The sequence below is a fragment of the Syngnathoides biaculeatus genome, chromosome 2 (genome assembly GCF_019802595.1).
Source record: "Syngnathoides biaculeatus isolate LvHL_M chromosome 2, ASM1980259v1, whole genome shotgun sequence".
In the NCBI taxonomy this organism is placed as follows: Eukaryota; Metazoa; Chordata; class Actinopteri; order Syngnathiformes; family Syngnathidae; genus Syngnathoides; species Syngnathoides biaculeatus.
Window position 1 is genome coordinate 11,104,198 of NC_084641.1, and position 17,877 is coordinate 11,122,074.

At 41.1% G+C, this 17,877-nt stretch overlaps 3 protein-coding genes across 6 annotated transcripts in view; all 3 read left to right on the forward strand.

Moving 5' to 3' along the window:
* usp19 (ubiquitin specific peptidase 19) overlaps positions 1 to 769 on the forward strand; it is a 39,621-nt gene extending 38,852 nt beyond the window's left edge. For both annotated transcript variants that reach the window (XM_061833247.1, XM_061833238.1), the window contains exon 26: positions 1 to 769. In XM_061833247.1, coding sequence (XP_061689231.1) covers positions 1 to 141 — 141 coding nt within the window. In that variant the 3' untranslated portion in view covers positions 142 to 769.
* A 695-nt stretch (positions 770 to 1,464) lies between these two features.
* On the forward strand, positions 1,465 to 14,376 carry si:dkey-32e6.3 (uncharacterized). 3 transcript variants are annotated; one of them, XR_009796909.1, is made up of 7 exons: positions 1,465 to 1,839; positions 4,000 to 4,172; positions 6,743 to 6,961; positions 7,573 to 7,733; positions 7,823 to 7,955; positions 8,524 to 8,706; positions 9,225 to 9,606. XR_009796909.1 is itself a non-coding variant. In XM_061833280.1 (6 exons), exons 1-6 carry the CDS (start codon positions 1,581 to 1,583, stop codon positions 9,276 to 9,278), a joined length of 999 nt encoding a protein of 332 aa, XP_061689264.1. In that variant the 5' UTR covers positions 1,465 to 1,580; the 3' UTR covers positions 9,279 to 9,606. The 3 variants fall into 3 exon arrangements, 2 of the variants coding, with proteins under 2 accessions (XP_061689264.1, XP_061689251.1); XM_061833280.1 differs by lacking the exon at positions 8,524 to 8,706; XM_061833267.1 differs by lacking the exons at positions 8,524 to 8,706; positions 9,225 to 9,606 and adding an exon at positions 11,029 to 14,376 and having other exon boundaries at positions 1,466 to 1,839.
* A 2,649-nt stretch (positions 14,377 to 17,025) lies between these two features.
* The window catches only part of LOC133507818 (kelch domain-containing protein 8B-like), an 86,472-nt gene continuing 85,620 nt past the window's right edge, over positions 17,026 to 17,877 (forward strand). Inside the window, exon 1 of the mRNA XM_061833294.1 lies at positions 17,026 to 17,161. The gene's annotated coding sequence lies outside the window, so the exon portion shown is untranslated. The remainder of the gene's footprint in view (positions 17,162 to 17,877) is intronic.

The following is a 17,877-nucleotide window of genomic DNA, read 5'->3' on the forward strand; positions in this document are numbered from 1 at the left end:
GCATCAAGTCAATCACTGTTCAGCACTGACCTGGACTCTGAAGGACCACCGACGTTAACCCCTGAGGAGCCCTCTGCTGTCTTTGCTCATTCTGGGGACTGTGCAACATCATCCTACAGCAACATGGAGGATGTGGACTAATCCATAACAGAAGGGATGCAACGTGACCCGTATAACATCTCGTGGGGACACATTCAATTCGCAGCTAATATCTACGGCCGACACATACATTGGTGCTCATTATTATGTCAACAACTCGACTGGGCCATTTGACGCTGCAGTGTTGGAAGAGCTGGATTTCAGTGCTGTCGTATGGAAACTCTGAAAAATGTACTCACACTAACCACACACTTAACATGGACAAATCGATTGGGATAATTAAACTTACTGAGCGTCTCGAACACCTTAGGCTCTGCTGAAAAGTCAATTAACTTTTTTTTTTTTTCCTTGTTTTTCATCCGAGGACGAGTGTGTCACTTGCCGTTGTACCAATGGTTTTGATTGAGGTCAGGGCCTCTTAAGAGCTTCCACATTGAACTCATTGGCTGTGTCCCAAATCTGTTTAGGGTGTTTGTTTTGCTTCCATAAATTTGCTGAATGTTGCGGAAGTTGTCCTGAACCATTTTGTAGTTTTTCAAGAAATTCAGATAATAAGCAGCATAGGCTCGCAGAAGCTGCTGCATTAACGGTTCCAAACGTCTCATCGAGAATTGAGTGGGGTATTTCCAGAATCCCAACTCGTCCTGTCAAATAAAAACTTCAAAGCTGACCAGCCTGTTTATTTAATCGTGAATTTTAGCTCAAATGTGTTGCGTATCCTTTTGTATTTTGTTTTTGGGGTTTTTGTCTTGTTATACTTGTGTGTATCAGGCTTGCATTGGAATTGTAGAGGAAAAAAATCAAGATGGGCTCAGATCTACTTTTTGTCAAAGCAAAAAGGGTGTCTTCATTTTGTAGCAACATCTTGTTGCCTTTTAAATCTTTTCACTCCTGTGGACGCAGTTGTCAAATGCTTGAGTGTTAACTGAACGTGCATGTCAGCATGTTCTTACATGGTAAACCAAGTCTATATCTTGCTAGATCTCGTTTGTTTTTTGTTTTCCGGCTCAATGAACTGTTCTCGCCCCTCTATTCCCTTGTAGTGGACCAGATGTTTGTTGGGTGTGGGGGGGGGGGGTCTTTATGATAGCTGCTGTGGATACGTGTAAATGATTAATATAAATAAAATAATTGATAACACATTGAGGTATTGCTCTTTGCCTCCCGCCCATGTCTCCTTTCTGGCTGGGCTTCAGGGCCTTTCTACAATAAATTGATGAACAAAATTACTATTATTGTATATTAATGTTTTCTATTGTTTTCTTCACGTGTTCACGAATTTAAATTAGGAGGGGCAACAAGGATCTTATGTGGCGCGGGGAAGCCACTTGTATCTCCGAAGGGTGGCGCTCAAGTCATTCCGTAGGATATTAACCCGCAGAAGAAGAATTTAAATGAGGGTGATGAGGAAGTCGAACAACCGGCTGTAATTTTCACATCGGTGGCCAGTAGATAGTAAAACTGAATATCTGTGTATAGTCATGGCCGACATCAGTGTAAACAACAGCCCCCAAGCTGAAGACAACAATGACACCAATTACTCAGATGTCTCTGAACCTGCTAACGGGACGAACTTGGACCCATCGGTGTTTCCTGCTATTCACGAGCAGAATAAAAAAATAATCCTACACGTGGACCTCAACAACACCATTCTGGTGTCAGACGCAGTAACGTGCCAAGGGACAGTGGCTGCTCTGGATTATTTTATGACGACTGTCACATGGGGCAAAATGTGTAAAGGTAATACATTTTTTTTTCTTCTTCAACCCTAACCACGAGAGTTTCGGTTCCACCGATATGCTGACTCGGGTGATGCGGAAAGCCAAAGGATATGCCGAATTCAGTGTTGGAAGCAGCCTTTATGCTAGCATTTCCTCTCCATCACCACCAGAATGTACATTTTGAAATCAATGCGACGTTTGTCGAATGACAGGAATGTAGTATTTCCCAGCCCTTGGAAGTCAAGGAGCATATTTTACAAGAGAAAAATCTCACGGCGCACTACCCAAAAGGTCACAAAAGTACGTATTTTCCTAAAGAAATAATGAGTGGTTTTTTTTTTGCACCGTATGGGAGCACAGGTTAAATGAACTTTCAACAATAGTGCACGGTCTTTGAACTCGAGATCCCAGGCCAAGATCCGGCTCACCCCATCATTTTATGTACCCGGCCAAAGCAAATTGTGTATTCTTCCTTGATTCTTGCCAAAATCTGGATAACATTTCAAATTGCCATATGCAAGTAATAACGCTGAGATATTTGAAAAATTGTAGCTAAAACCCTTTTTACAGGAACTTGAACAATAGCTGAACAAACTAGTATGCTTGTATGTTCTGATTTCAAAAGTACCTATCAATTTGTTGTGCAGATATAATAAAAAGATTAAATATAATTTTCTAGTCAGGTCACTGATGATGTAGTTGTCCACACGCTTGACTTTGGTGCGGGCAGCGTGGGATCAATTCCCGCTCAGTGATGGTGTCAATATATGGCCTGTGACTAGTTCAGGGTGTAGTCTGCCTTTTGCCCAATGTTAGCTGGGAAACTGCAACCCTTGTGAGAATAATGGACAATGGTTTCCCAGTTATAATGGCCTTCTGAACCAAACAATCACGACAGTGTGCCCGGTGACAATGAGTTTGGCATCCCTGTTAATGGAAGCGTTTAACTGTTCTACTTGTCTGTATGTTGCTGGCATAGCTTGATTAACAAAGGCTCATATTCATCGTAAATGAATATACATTTACAAATCAATTACGTGAAATTTGATCTTTTCCCGCAAGACGAGCTCTCACAGCACATGGGTTGGTAATATAGTACTGTGAAACATATCTGGAGATGAGGCATTAAGGATTGAAGAATGTCACTAGATAGATTCCTTCATTCATAATCATCTTTATTCACAAAGTATGTCAAAAACACACAAGAAATTAGTCTCCCGCAGTTGAAGATGCTCTAGTATGACAACACGGTCAATTGGGAGAGAATATATTTGAGATATGAAATCTTGCAATGGATTATACCTCATCCATCCATTTTCTTAGCCGCTTATCCTCATAAAGGGTGCAGGGAGTGCTGGAGTCTTATCGTGGCTGTCAACTGGCAGGAGGTGAGGTACAACCTGTACTGGTTGCCAGCCAATCGCAGGGCACATCGAGACAAACAGGCACACTCACAATAACACCAAGGGGAAATTTATAGTGTACAATTATTGTTGGATGGTTTTGGGATGTGGGAGGAAACCAGACAGCCTGGAGAAAACCCACGCAGGCACGGGGAGAACATGCAAACTCCACACAGGCGGGTCCGGGATTGACCCCGGGACGTTAGAACTGTTAAGCCAACGCTTTCCATCTTATCCACCGTATTATACCTCATGTGTGACTAATTTTTGACTAATTTCCATATGTAACATGGGAGAGTTGGGGAAGAGAAGCTGGGTGGTCACCTGAGTGCAAAGTTTTCATACATACAATTTTTTTAAGTTGTAAAAGAGCCATCCATTTTCCGCACTGATTATCCTCACTCGGGTTGGAGGTGTGCTGGAGCCTATCTCAGCCGTCTTTGGGCTCGAGGTGGAGTACAGCTTGAACTAGTTGCGAGCCAATGGCAGGGCACATTTGAACAATCAAACATTCACACCCACAAAAAATTTAGAGTCTTTAATTAAAATAACATGCATGTTTTTGGGATGTGGGAAGAAACCCTAGTACCCTGAGAAAATCCACAAAAGCAAGGGAAGAACATGCAAACTCCATACAGGTGCAGCTGGATTTGAACCCAAGTTCTCAGAACTGAGAGGCAGATGTGCTGACCAGTCAAAAACTAACAGAAAATGATCCAGTAGAGGTCCTTAATATCAGTCTGGTCTATATATCAAATGTCTCTTTCCATTCATAGGCAAGTGGGAATGGTTGAGTAACTCTCCTTCCCTGCTTCCACCATGTGATGATGCGATCAACTACTACTCTCAGTTTGGAGCTGCTCGTGGGTTCACCTCTGCTGCAGGTAAACGTTTTCGTGGGATTCTGGAGGAACATCTCAACTTGCTACGCTGGCCTGAAGGTGTAAAGGTAAGTGTCCTCATACATACATACAAACAGGACAAATGAAACACACCAAAAACAGGACAATGCAAAAAGCAAACAATTCATTTTTAACCCTAGTTTAAAAAAACAAACCATAACTGATCAATTACATAAGATGTGAGTATAATGTATATTGAAATGATTTGTTCATTTACTGAATTACTGAAAGATATATATTTTTATGATCATGTACAGTGAAGAAAATAAGTATTTGAACACCCTGCTATATTGCAAGTTCTCCCGCTTAGAAATCTTGGAGGGGTCTGAAATTTCCATCGTAGGTGGATGTCACTGTGAGAGAGAGAATCTAAAAAGAAAAATCCAGAAATCACAATGTATGATTTTTTTTTTAACGATTTGTGTGATACAACTCCTAATAAGTATTTGAACACCTGTCCATCAGCTAGAAATTTGAACCTCAAAGAGCTGTTAGTTCGCCTTTAAAAGTCCACCTCCACTCCATGTATTATCCTGAATCAGATGCACCTCTGTGAGGGCGTTAGCTGCATAAAGACACATGTCCACCTCATACAATCAGTAAGACTCAAACTTGTAACATGGCCAAGACCAAAGAGCTGTCCAAAGACACCAGAGACAAAATTGTACAACTCCACACGTCTGGAAAGGGCTATGGAGAAATTGCCAAGCAGCTTGGTGGAAAAAAGGTGCACTGTTGGAGCAATCATTACAAAATGGAAGAAGCTAAACATGATGGTCAATCTCAATCGGAGTGGATCCCCGTGCAAGATATCACCTTGTGGGGTCTCAATGATCCTTAGAAAGGTTAGGAATCAGCCCAGGACTACACGACAGGACTTGGTCAATGACCTGAAAAGAGCTGGGACCACCGTTTCCAAGGTGACTGTTAGTAATACACTAAAATGTCATGGTTTGAAATCATACATGGCACGGAAGGTTCCCCTGCATAAACCACCACATGTCAGGGCCTGTCTTAAGTTTGCCAATGACCATTTGGATGATACAGTGGAGTCATGGGAGAAAGTTTTGTGGTTAGATGAGACCAAAATGGAACTTTTTGGTCATAATTCCACTAACCGTGTTTGGAGAAAGACGAATGATGAGTTTCATCCCAAGAACACCATCACCATTGTGAACCATGGGGGTGGTAGCATCATCCTTTTAGTTTTTTTTCTGCACATGGGACAGGACGTCTACACTGTATTAAGGAGAGGATGACTGCGGCCATGTATTGTGAGATTTTGGGGAAGGACCTCTTTCCCTCAGTCAGAGCATTGAAGATGGGTCATGGCTGGGTCTTTCAACATGACAATGACCCAAAGCACACAGCCAGGAAAACCAAGGAGTGCCTCCGAAAGAAGCATATCAAGGTTCTGGCGTGGCCTAGCCAGTCTCCAGACCCATACCCAATAGAAAATCTCGAGAGGGAGCTGAAACTCAATTTTTCTCAGCGACAGCCCAGAAACCTGTCTGATCTAGAGAAGTTCTGTGTGGAGGATTGGGCTAAAATTCCTCCTGCAGTGTGTGCAAACCAGGTGAACAGCTACAAGAAATATTTGACCTCTGTCATTGTAAACAAAGACTACTGTACTAAATATTGACATTGGTTTTCTCGGGTGTTCAAATACTTATTTGCAGCTGTATCACACAAATAAATTGTTAAAAAAAAATCATATATTGTGATTTCTGGATTTTTCTTTTTGAATTATCTCTCTCACAGTGGACATGCACCTACGATGAAAATTTCAGATCCCGCCATGATTTCTAAGTGGGAGAACTTGCAATATAAGTTCAAATACTTATTTTCTTCACTGTATCTTTGTTCATCTATTTGTCAGTGAGTCACAGTGACAGACAGAACCAAAAAATTGTATATTACTAACAAATTAAATGGGAGGAAGTACATCCAGTAATTATTGTATCCACCTTTTTCTGACATTTTTGTTTATTGGTGGCTCTGAAATTTTCCAATTATAAAATATGTTCCTTGGCTCCATAAATGTTGACAGTCACTGCTATAGGCAGATCATTTATTCAAGTCAAACCAACATTACAAGATGACAGAACTAATGGGTGCGAACTTACTGCAATGAAATTCCTTCACTGTAATTAAATTTGTTCACCCACACCAAAACTTTAGACCATGATTTGACATACCGTATTTTTCGGACTATAAGTTACAGTTTTTTTTCACAGTTTTGCCAGGGGTGCGACTTATACTCCAGAGTGACGTATATGTGAAATTATGAGCACATTATGATAGCCATCCATCCATTTTCTGAGCCGCTTATCCATTATTTTCACACTGAAAACCGCAAGAGGGCGCAAATAGTAGGATGTCCCCTGTGATTGGCTGGCGACGAGAGAGGTAGTGACCCTAGTGAGGATAAGTTGTACAGAAAATGGACGGATAATTGTTACAAAAAGAAATGAACCACTGAAAACCTTTGCGGTCATGTGCTGACTCCTATGGTGAAGCTGGGGTCTTCCTAATATGACTGCGAGTCTTCTTTCAGAGCTCCAACAAATAAGATCTTGAGACGACATTTTGAGTTGACCCACTGACCTCTCCGCAGGGAGACAGAGAGCTGACAATAAAGGCTGAGGATGGACGACTCTACCACTGGATTCTTCCATCATTTTTCCAGCTGCTTAAAGACCTGACTCAGGAAGGGACCGAGTTTGCCATCCACTTTCGTACGTTTGGAAGTGACCTACCACGTGTGCTAAGTGCTGTATCCAAAGCATTGACCCAGGGTGCCCATCCACTGTTTCCTGATCTCCCTGATCTGAAGGTAAAATCGTCACACTCAATCCGAGTATTGTCTCTAATCACTGATTTAAAGTTTCACTCGACCTTTGCAAACATGACAACCGTCACTCAGTTGCTCCATAATGTACAAAGGGCGATGTTTATTTGAAAAGAAATGACTTTTTTTGATTCACAAATTGTAATGCTGTTTACTCGCTACAGCCAGGACATTTTCTGGGAGTGGTTGGATTTAAATTAAACGTATCACTGTAAATTTCATGTTGTATTTTTGTATACATATTTTGACTACATTTTAAAATTCACATTATTTCAAAGTGATCACATTTTCAATAGATGTACGTCAGTTTAACTTTTCAATGTTAACAAGTTCGGCATATAAAAAAAATAAAATCAACCTTTCAAAATTCATACACAATATTTTCAGTCTCCTGAGATTTAACTGGCTAAAATTCACTGTCTGAAATTCAACGTCTAAATTCAGTGTAAAACAGGCAGGGTTAGTTTAGGTCACAGACATTAACAAAGGATGTCAGAACCCAACACCCAGCCAATCCAGGTACACTTTCTTAGTCACGTGACATCATTTATTAAAATGTGAAAATAATGTTATAACTGAACTTGTCTCCTGCTCAGTTAAGTGTGAACAAGACACCAGGAAAGATCCGCTGCAGCCCGAAAGGGGTTCTTCTCACCAGAGGTGCAGAGCGACTGTCGACCAATGACGGAGAGAGAGGGCTGTACCAATTCTTTAGCAGTGCAAATGGGCTCGGAGGCTTCCAGGATGACTACGAATGGTACACCCAATTCCCTCTGTATAATTGAGGTGACTTCAGTCTCCCGAATACACCCTTATTCACTTCCCACTGTTTTATTCCTTCATCAGGTGGGTAACTAAAAAGTTCTCCATCCAGGGAGGGAAGCCGTTGTGGGTGGATCCCTTTGATGAGCACGTTCAACACATCTTCATAGATGACAACATACGACAGAATGATGAGGATACTGTAGTGCATCCCAAGGTAGCACACAACCATGACCTTTGGCCCACCCCCAACCCCCACACTTCTTTTTCACGCCCATTGTCAATCTCATTTGAACAATCATTTGTAATATTTCATATCGCGTGTAATGAACAGAGGGCACTTTTCTGCATTCATTTTTCACTCATTCCCTGTCTTTGGGATACAAAGATGTCATTCACAATTGCGCTATTCCCTGCTAATGCCGTCTAAAAATGTCAATGGCGTTTTTTAACAGAGATTGGTGGGGGAGGGTTTTGTGCAATTTATGCGTGGTCGTGAAGTCTCTTGATAACTACAATGAGGAATGGCACGCTGTAGAGGGTAACAATGCTTTGAAGTGAACATCCCTCCGTCTGATTGAAGAAGAAGAAGAAAGTGGGCTGCCAGACACGATAAGAGGCATGGTGGAAGACAGCGAGAGAGAAGACAAAATAAAAAAAATTCGGTACTATTAATTCCGACAAGGCAAGAAAAATATTATTCCTTGCAATCGACAGGAGTGACACCTAAGATCATGCAAGGAAAAAAAGGAATGACACTCCGTGGTGATCTCTATATTGCAAAGCTCACTCCCAGAATGCCGGCCCATATGGTGAGATGCTCTCAGCCCCTTGCCAGCTGATTGTTGGGCAACCAGGATTTGAGTAAATGGAATCTGGAATCATCAGATGAGTGAACTCCCTCTGGATCGCCTGGAAGCAGCCGAGCTTCATCTTGAACTTCCTCTGGATGATAAATGGAGACGAAGGTAACTCCTTTGCAGCTCGTGTTAGCGACAAAACCAGCATATGCGCTCCTCACTCCCTTATGCATAAATACAATTGTCGAAGTAGTTCATATTATGGTAGATTAAATGAAGACTAAATTGCCCTTAGGTGTCTGTGTGTCTGTGCGAATGGTTGTTTGTTAAATGTACCCTACGATTGGCTGATGACCAGTTCAGGGTGTACCCACCCTGCCTCTCGCCTGACAATAGCTGGGATAGGCTGTAGCCCACCCGCAACTCTTGTGAGGATAAAATGGTACAGAAATTGGATGGATGGATGGATGGATAGTTCACATTACAATATAACATCTGTTGACAGTACAGATTTGAATTTTCCATTTCCAGCTCATCCATCTTGCAATAATCGAACACTCGTGAGTCGAATTTCTTTTACCATTGTGGAGAAGAAAAGTTTATATAGTTTTTACCCTTGCAAAAAATCAATAAAAAATAAAAAGTATTCTGTAGTAATTGTTCTTTTTTTTTTTTTTAACTTACAGGTTATGCATCCAGCAGACTCCCAATCCATTGGACGGTGCCAACAAAAAACGTAATTGAAAGCTTCTTCCTTCATGTCCCACTACACCATTTTCAGCAAAGTATTTTTATAGTAATAGTTATGACTGCGGAAGAAGGGACTGTTTTCAAGGACAATGACAACCACACAAGATCCCATTCAACGCCACCTAAGAATGTAATCCAGATGTTGAGAAAGCTTTGCTAGATGTGCAATGTAATAAAAACCTGGACTATTGAGCAAATGGTAGAGAAGAATTACGAGCGAGAAAGGACAAGTGTGGGAGCCCCATTCATTCGTGCATTTCTGTAATCTTGATTGTGCACATAATTTTATTTGTAAATAAATTGTTTCTGTCAAAATTACTTTCTCAATGTTGTTTTATGTCTTTACTAAAGAGAAAAAAAAATATTGGTGTCAAAGTCATTGACATTGATCTTTCTGCTTTCAGAAAAAGGCCGTTTTCTGTTTTTTGCCTCCAGAATTGGATTTGGCTGAAAGTAGCCTATATTTATTTTACTGCTGATTACTAATGAATGGTCTAAAATAGAGAAACTTTTTTTCTGATGAAAGGAGAGAGTGATCTTTCTTTTGGTGGTTTTGGTGTTTACATAGTCTTAGTACTCAATATTCTATGGGGCTTTCAAAATGAGTGAAATTGCTCAAATGCCTGGCAGTCTAGGGTTTCCCTGCTCAGGAAATGGGTGGCAGTAAATGTCTTTGTATGTATGTATATAATATATATATTTGAAACACGCTGTGGCGACCCCGAAAGGGACAAGCCGAAAGAAACTTACTTTATAAGAATATTTTAAAGCAACTTCAAGTACTGTGGCTTCCACCCCTACGCTTCCTTTTCTCTTTAGTCCAGTTGATGAAAGTCGGACATTAGAAATTATGTGATCAAATTTGGAGAAACTTTGTCCAGTAGGAGCATCAAAGCCCTCATGCTGTGCTCTCCATGCAGTCGCCAAAAGCTATTTATTTTCCATTCTAGTGAGTTGGATTTTTTTTTTCCTTTTTATAACTTTGGAAATGAGCCCAATGTCAAAATAAATAAACTTTGTTTTTATAGACCCAGGCAGAAGCCATTACATTTTTGGTCAAAATCAGTCCAACCATCCATTTCCCAAGCCAATTATCCCCACAATGTAAAGCTAAAGTCTTAATGCTTTGAATGTGAGGCTGCTTATTGTACATCTGGTAACTTGCGGTAATACATTCTTCTTCTTCTCCCCCCTTCCCTCTAACTGTCACAGTTTGCTGTTGCAAAAAAGAAGCCCACCAAAGTTTTTTTTTTTAATTTTTTTTATTCGAACTGAACTGAGCTCGGAAGTTTAAGCGTGTTTAGAAGCTCATTCCTGTCGAATTTTTTTGAATTCCGAATTGCATGACATCAGAGGACGAAGGAGCACTAAAAAGAAATCTCTGCAGTCATTGATGTGTGTTGGACCTGGTCCAAACAATTTTAGCTCGCAAGAACAACAAATGTTTGATATCTATCTCAGTGTTTTAAGTAAGTAAAAAGTTACTGTTGTTCCTGTCTCACATACATTATTGATGACACCACTTTGTAGTTTCTGATTCAAATTTTTTTTCGAAACATTGTCTCTCAAAATCACTTGTCTCTTGTAGAGCAATCATATCTACAAGCAGGCAAGACTTATAATAATGAAATGGCGCATATTTGATTGTTCTTTTGTATGTTTGCGTGGGGTGAAATGTTTCTGCATTGTAACTTCCAATACACTTGTACTGTATTTAAAAACAGACTGTGTCTGGTCCAGGTTTTCATGGAGCCAGACGGCTCTCACACTCGCACAGCCTGCATCTCGGAGCTTTATGACATCGCCTTGATCCAGACCGACCTCCTCAAGGCCATTTCTGAGCCAGACTATTTCACCCGCCGCGTCCACATCTGCCAGAAGAACTATGAGAAAAATCTCCAGCGGGAGTCGGACTAGAGCACAGCTGAGTGTCCTCTCTTAACCACGTTATCTGGTCTCACCAACTCCATATCAGGGTATCTAGATCTCAGGGCTGTTAGAATTTATAGATGGAAATGTTATTTCCTTGGAGAATTACTTTCATGTTTTTACCTAATGTATACATTATTAAAGAAGCCATACACTGAAGGCTGTGGTGACCCCTAACGGGACAAGCCGAAAGGAAAAGATATATATAAAAAAATCATTGTTAGTGCAATGGTAAAAAAAGAAAAAAAAGTCAGTCAACATGAAAGTACATCTCTGTGTTAGCAGAACGCAAAGAGTCATCCTACTTTGAGATGAGAATAAAACTAAGATGTGGATTTCCCATTCACATTTGGAATAATTAGTCGCCAAATTAGAGACTGACTTGCAACAGAGGCTCTAGTGTGGATGATGCAAGTGGACAATAATTGCTCCACAAACGCTCTATTTCTGTGGCGGTTGCTCAGTAATTGGGGTCAAATGGAGCCAAAATCCTCCTCAGTGACAGCTATTTGCATTGGTTCAGACCTTGAAGGTATTTCTTGAACTCACTGAGTCATGTATTTTTTTTGAAGGGTAATAATACCTGTTCATGTGCTTATGAAAAGCTTAACAACCCCAGCGTCAAAGACTAGGGCTTTAAATGCACATTAATTCAACTCGTAATGATTTTTATTAATGCAGCTTTACAGATACATGATGCCCTCTTGGGCTACATCACCATTTAATGTACTCCATGATGTGAAATGTTAAAGGCACTGAGACCCATCATTAGGTTGCCCCGATGTTTGGGATCATTTTTTACTGCTGGTTTTTTTTTTTCCATCTTAACCTTACTGCACATTTAAAGATTGTGGAATGAGAGTGGGGGTTGTACTGATTACAATTTGCTATTTATCTATTGAGGGATTTTATATCTCCAGGGAGTTTATTTGCCTTTTATTTATATATCTGTGGACAAAAAAACTTCTTTACGCTATTTGTACAAATGTACGGATTGGCAGTTTCCAGGATAAAGCTTTTTTTTTTTTTTTTTTTTTTTTTTTTAAGGGGAGCGGTCATTTTTCTTAACATAATGCCAGGACGTTAGTGTCAATTCAGGTGTTCAATTAATCCAAATAATGGTTCTTTGACCTTGGCTCAGTCAGGACGCCACTGATAGATGATTACCTTAGGCAGGCTCACTCCAATGCAAACATTCCCAGTCCTATTGGCTTATTGTTATTTAATATTTGCTTTTACTGTATGGCTTCAGTTTGGGGGATTTCAAATGGTTGTTGGTGGCAAAATGAATGCACTTACAACTGTTTGATGGTGGAACAATATATTTTGAACATCTTTGAATGGTTATGAACGTTTTGACACAGTGGTACACTGGTTAGAGTGTTACCCTCACAGTTCTGAGGACTGTGGTTCAAATCCTAGGCCCATATGTGTAGCATTTGCATGTTCTGGGGTTTTCTGGTGGGTTTTCTCTGGACACTCCCACATCCCAAAAACATGGATTTATTCGAGACTCTAAATAGCCCCTAGGTGTGATTGTGAGTGTGACTGTTGTTTGTCTCTATGTGCCCTGCGATTGGCTGGCAACCAGTTTAGGGTGTACCCTGCCTCCTGCCCAAAGACAGCTGGGATCGACTCCAGCAATCCCGATATCCTCATGAGAATGAGCGGCACAGAAAATGGCGGATAGATTGTTTTGAATCCCTTTAAGAATTCTTCGCATCTCATTCAAAGTACTATTGTTAATCCTTTTATACATACGGAACATTAACATTAAACCATATGAAACATGAATTTGACTGCTTCATCAGTTGTCACTTTTTGTATGCTTCTGTTACATCAAACAGTTTTGATATGATTGCTGTGAATCAAACATTTAAAGTTAAATATTGTGACCATTGCAAAACGTCATCAATCACCACCCATAGAGAGGATCTTGATAGATGTGTGTGATCTAACCGCCTCAGGTCCGCTGAGGATTCAGTAGATGGTCCAAAAGAACCATTAAATCGAATCTTCATTTCATTGAACATTTAACAAGTATGTTGTTTTAATGTATTTTTTAAAAATAATAACTTCCCAGACAAATTGGGCTTATCTTCCTATACAACGAAAATGATCAGTAGCTGTTGGAAGCCTAAAAATTTCCAAATCTTAGAGGGGACATATTTTGCCCAAGCAACTTTTTGTGGTACAGTAATATTTAGGATGTAATATGATTTGAAATTGTCCATGCAAACCCCCTTTCCAGATGTTTTTCTGACATTTTTTTCTGAAATCATGTCATTTGACTTTCTCAGCCTTACTTACGTCACCAGAGAATTTCTCTGCTGACCTTTCCGCTTCCGAGCTAGCGCTGTCAAGATAACACATTTGCTCTCACAAGTGAGTCTTCTACAAGGAGGCAACCAATCAGAGGAAAGGGGTTTCTTTGTCAAATATACATGAAATACATACAAAACTGGGTCGAACAGAAGTAACTGTCAGAAGAGCCTTAAATAGGAGCTCTTGTAACAAAACAAACTGTTTAAAAAAAAAAAAAGTTTATGCTTTTATTTAAAGTTCATGTTAGAGAGTCATTTTTTGGAGTTCTAAATCGCCTAACTACAGGACATTTAAAGCTTTCGTTAGATGTTTGAGTGTCCAATAAGGAATTTCTCCATTTACTGCAGTCTATATGTGTGTGTAGTTGAGTTTCATAAAGGTATGTCTTAATGAACCTTGTCTCATATGCGAAGTATGTCACAGGTTGATGGATTATGATTCCCTCCTCTCTTGGTCTGGTCTGGCTGTGTTCAGCCCCAATTGGCTACTGGGACACTGTAATGCTGCGTTGGTGGTCCACAAACCAATTAACAATACATGTACCTGCATTTCGGGGTAGGACTGATGCACATATGAAACAAATATACCAAAATAATTAGTCCTCTGTAATTTAATATAGGGACCATCAAAAGCTCTGACATTGCTTTGATGTATCATACACAACAACCTGCAATCTCTGTCTCATCCCTGCAAGCATACAAAAATGTCTAGCTCTCATGCTTTTATTTTTTTTTCCCCAATGTAGAGTTATGCAGATGAGGCAACGTGAAAAACATTCTGCAGGTCAATTGTTACCAAAATATGAAGTGCTTTTGGAATGTATGAATAAATATATCATGTCCACCATTGGATTCCTTAGTTATCATTCCCAAAACAATGTTGAAAGGATTCTGATCATTTTGTGAATTAAACTTGTTAGTTGCTTTTTTGGGGGAGTGAAAAGATAAAGTTGCTAATTAGAGTGACCAAGTTGGTAAGGTGGCAACACTGAATGCTTTTTTTAAAAACCTCCTCTCTTTTGACAGCCATCTTGTCAGCCGAAGCAGTGGACTTCACGGTAGACCCATTTTTCAAGCTGCTTATCCTTACAAGGGCCAATGAATTTAATTTAAAATGAATTTCTTAAGACCAATTCCATTCAACAGGTTATGAGTATTTATGTTGAAATATTCCAAGATAAATAATACTCCTTTCATTCAGGGATGCAACTGGTGGTTTTGTATAAATACTTTAAGTTTCTTTCGGCGTCACCACAGCGTGTCATCTCAGATGAACGCACATGTATGTTTGGCACAATTTTACACCGGATGCCCTTCCTGACGCAACTCTTCTCAGGGAGTGGAGGCCCCAGTGGGATATGAACCCACAACCCCTGGTTTACCAAACCAGTGCTCTAACCACTGAGCTACTGTAATTGTGAAGTGAAAGATTTTTCTGCTATGGGTCCCTTGACAACCCATTAGTACCAGCATCTAAAGACAAATGTTAAAGGTCAAGCGATATCCCTATAAATATTCTAAAATAGATATAGTAATGAAAAATACATATAACATTATTCACTTCAACGTCTATACGAAAAAAATACTGTAAATATGAGCGGAGAGCACGTCATCTATGCGCAAAGTTGCAAAAGTGTCATTTGACATCAAAGTGGTCGCCATATTGGCTGAATCCCCTGTCCGTGACGTCACCCCAGACATTCGGCATTGAAAACACGCTGTGGCCCCTCCTGTGGGAGACGAACATGCCCCTTCTGACATGGAAGCTGTTTTCGAAGAAGAAACCGAGTGAAGTTACTGGGGCAATATTACCCTATTGTTTCGAGCCATATTTAGATGGTATGCGATCACGGTCAAACCACCTCCCCATCCGATCCACTTCCGCGGCAGACGAGCCACCATTGCCGACAAGGCCGGCGGCCCGCTCCGACGAGCCAACCTGGCCGACTGGCCTTCCCGGGGTGGCTCATTTTCGGCGCCGACGTGGCTTATCTTGGCGCCCAGCCGGGCCGCTTTACGGCGTTGTCGTCACACGCGGCTGAGTGCGCCATTGTCTGAAGCATTGTTCAGAGCCGCCGCCATCCGCGAGCCCCACGTGGCAGCCTTCGACGGGGAGCCCGACACAGAAACCGTCCGACGATCAATGCAATGCAGCAAGGCGATATTTTTGGCTAACACGAAGGAACAACAAGCTAGCTTCCCACAGGTAAAACTAATAGAAACAATACTCCACTGGAGGGCGCTGCTGCCCCGTACGTCACTTCCTGCTCCTTCTCGAAAACAATCCCTTGAGAGGATTTTCATGGCGGGAGGTACAAAAAGCCACACACGTCAAAATCATGTTTTGTGGTGAAAAAATGGATGGTCCATACCGGCTGCCGTTTTTTCATTAATAACATACTAAAAATCATCCATTTCATGACACTTGACCTTTAAGCTTTTAAAACAAGTAAATAAGAGGACTAATAACTACCATGACATTTTGGTTTGTGCATGACAGTTACATTATGTTTGGACCTTTTCACCTTGACTCCACAGTCACAAATTTCATGTGGCAGAAGACGAAGCTTTCCACTTGTCGACAAATCGGTCCACTTGTACGACACTTGACAGCCAAGCCAGCGTGATTAGGAAAACGAGGTCAATGGCTTGCATGATAATTCCTGCTGAATGTGAGAAGTTTAAAAAAAATGGAAATACAGATAAATGATTTTTTAGGTTAGGGAGTGGCTAATTGACTTTTTGGGTAAATGGCAGCCTTTTACTCTTTTGGCAGTGAAATGGATCACGTCCTATACCGCTGACGAGAGCTAGCAGACCAGCCAATCATTTGATACATATCTCTTGTGATTGTCTCTGTGGAACTATTTATGACATTCCTCTGTAGATCCTGGGGGATAAATTGAACTTTGTTTCAGAAAAAACCCCAACAACTTTCGTCTATCTGGCAGGGCAACATGAACTCAAAGTTTTTGTTGTTTTCAATTCAGGACAGCAGTAGCCGCTCACTTTTCTCCCACCCGAAGTACTCTTTAAAAACATGACAAAAAGATGTATTGGCGGTAGGATCATAGAGAGGTCTCGCATGTCAATTTTTAGCCTTGGCAGCTCTACAGTTTAGTTAATAGCATGGATCAGACGCATACGTGACTGCAGCGTCTAATTTGTCCGCTTGAGGGCAGCAGCGTCCCTCCTGGATCCTTTTAACCAGTTTCTCATTTATCAGGTGAGATACCTGGTGTTGGTGGCGGTTACCGAAATAGATGCAATTAAACGCCATAACCTGCTTTCATCCAACGGTGATTACACATTTCAACGGGTGCCGAAATTGTCAGCTGAGGGTGGCGGAGTGAGGTGCAGCTTTTGCGCACAAGGTGGTTGCGTCAGTGGTGCGCACTGGCGCGCCACATGCGCAGAAAAAGAGGGAGAAGAGGCCAGCGAGGAGGGGACTGCACGGCAGCTGGATGTTCCGAAGGCGGGGAGACGCTGTTGGATGCTGGCGCTTTGTGTGAACCAAATATGGGTAGCTGCACCCACGAAGCACGTCGTGACTGATTGAGCACCTTTGGACTACTTGGCACTGTCGCCGCACGCTGGACCGTATCTGCCCGCATCGAAAGGTACACGCACCCACACACTTTTCTTTACACAACTTTATACGTCTTTGAGCTCGGGTTTGCTTACCAAATAGAAAGGAAATTGTTGCGACGAGAGCAGTACCGTGTTTTCGCGCATCGGTCGGCAACATGTGCGCTTTTGGGGGGCGTTGCGGATGCTTGCCAACTTCGTTTTACAGAAAACATCTCAAATTGTGTTCATCATTAGCTGTCATCATAATTAACCACAATGTTACATCATGTAATCCAGGATAAAAAGTTTGCCAAAACAAAGACAATAATGCTCAGTTTTGATTGATTCAGTCATTTTAACAATGTGTTTATTTTGACAGTTGTGGTTTACATGTGGGCTGTTGCTCATATCTTTGCCATTATCAAATATTGCATATGCATTACTGCCGGAATCAATTCCCACTCAATGAATGTGGGAATCGTCTGTGTCTGTGTACCCTTTCAGTGAATGGTGACCAGTCCCGGGCGTAGTGTACCTTTCGCATAAAGTCACGTGGAATTGACTTTAGCTCCTTATGATTCTGAACAGGATAAGCCATATAGTAGATGGTTGGATGTTTCTTCAGCTCTTATTGGTTAGTATTTGATTCTTTAAGGGTGCCTAATGAAGTGGGCTGTGAATGTATGTATGCATCAATATTTGCAGTCAAGTATACAGTACTGACAGAAATACTGCAAAGATAACACGTGTAATTTCACACACAAGG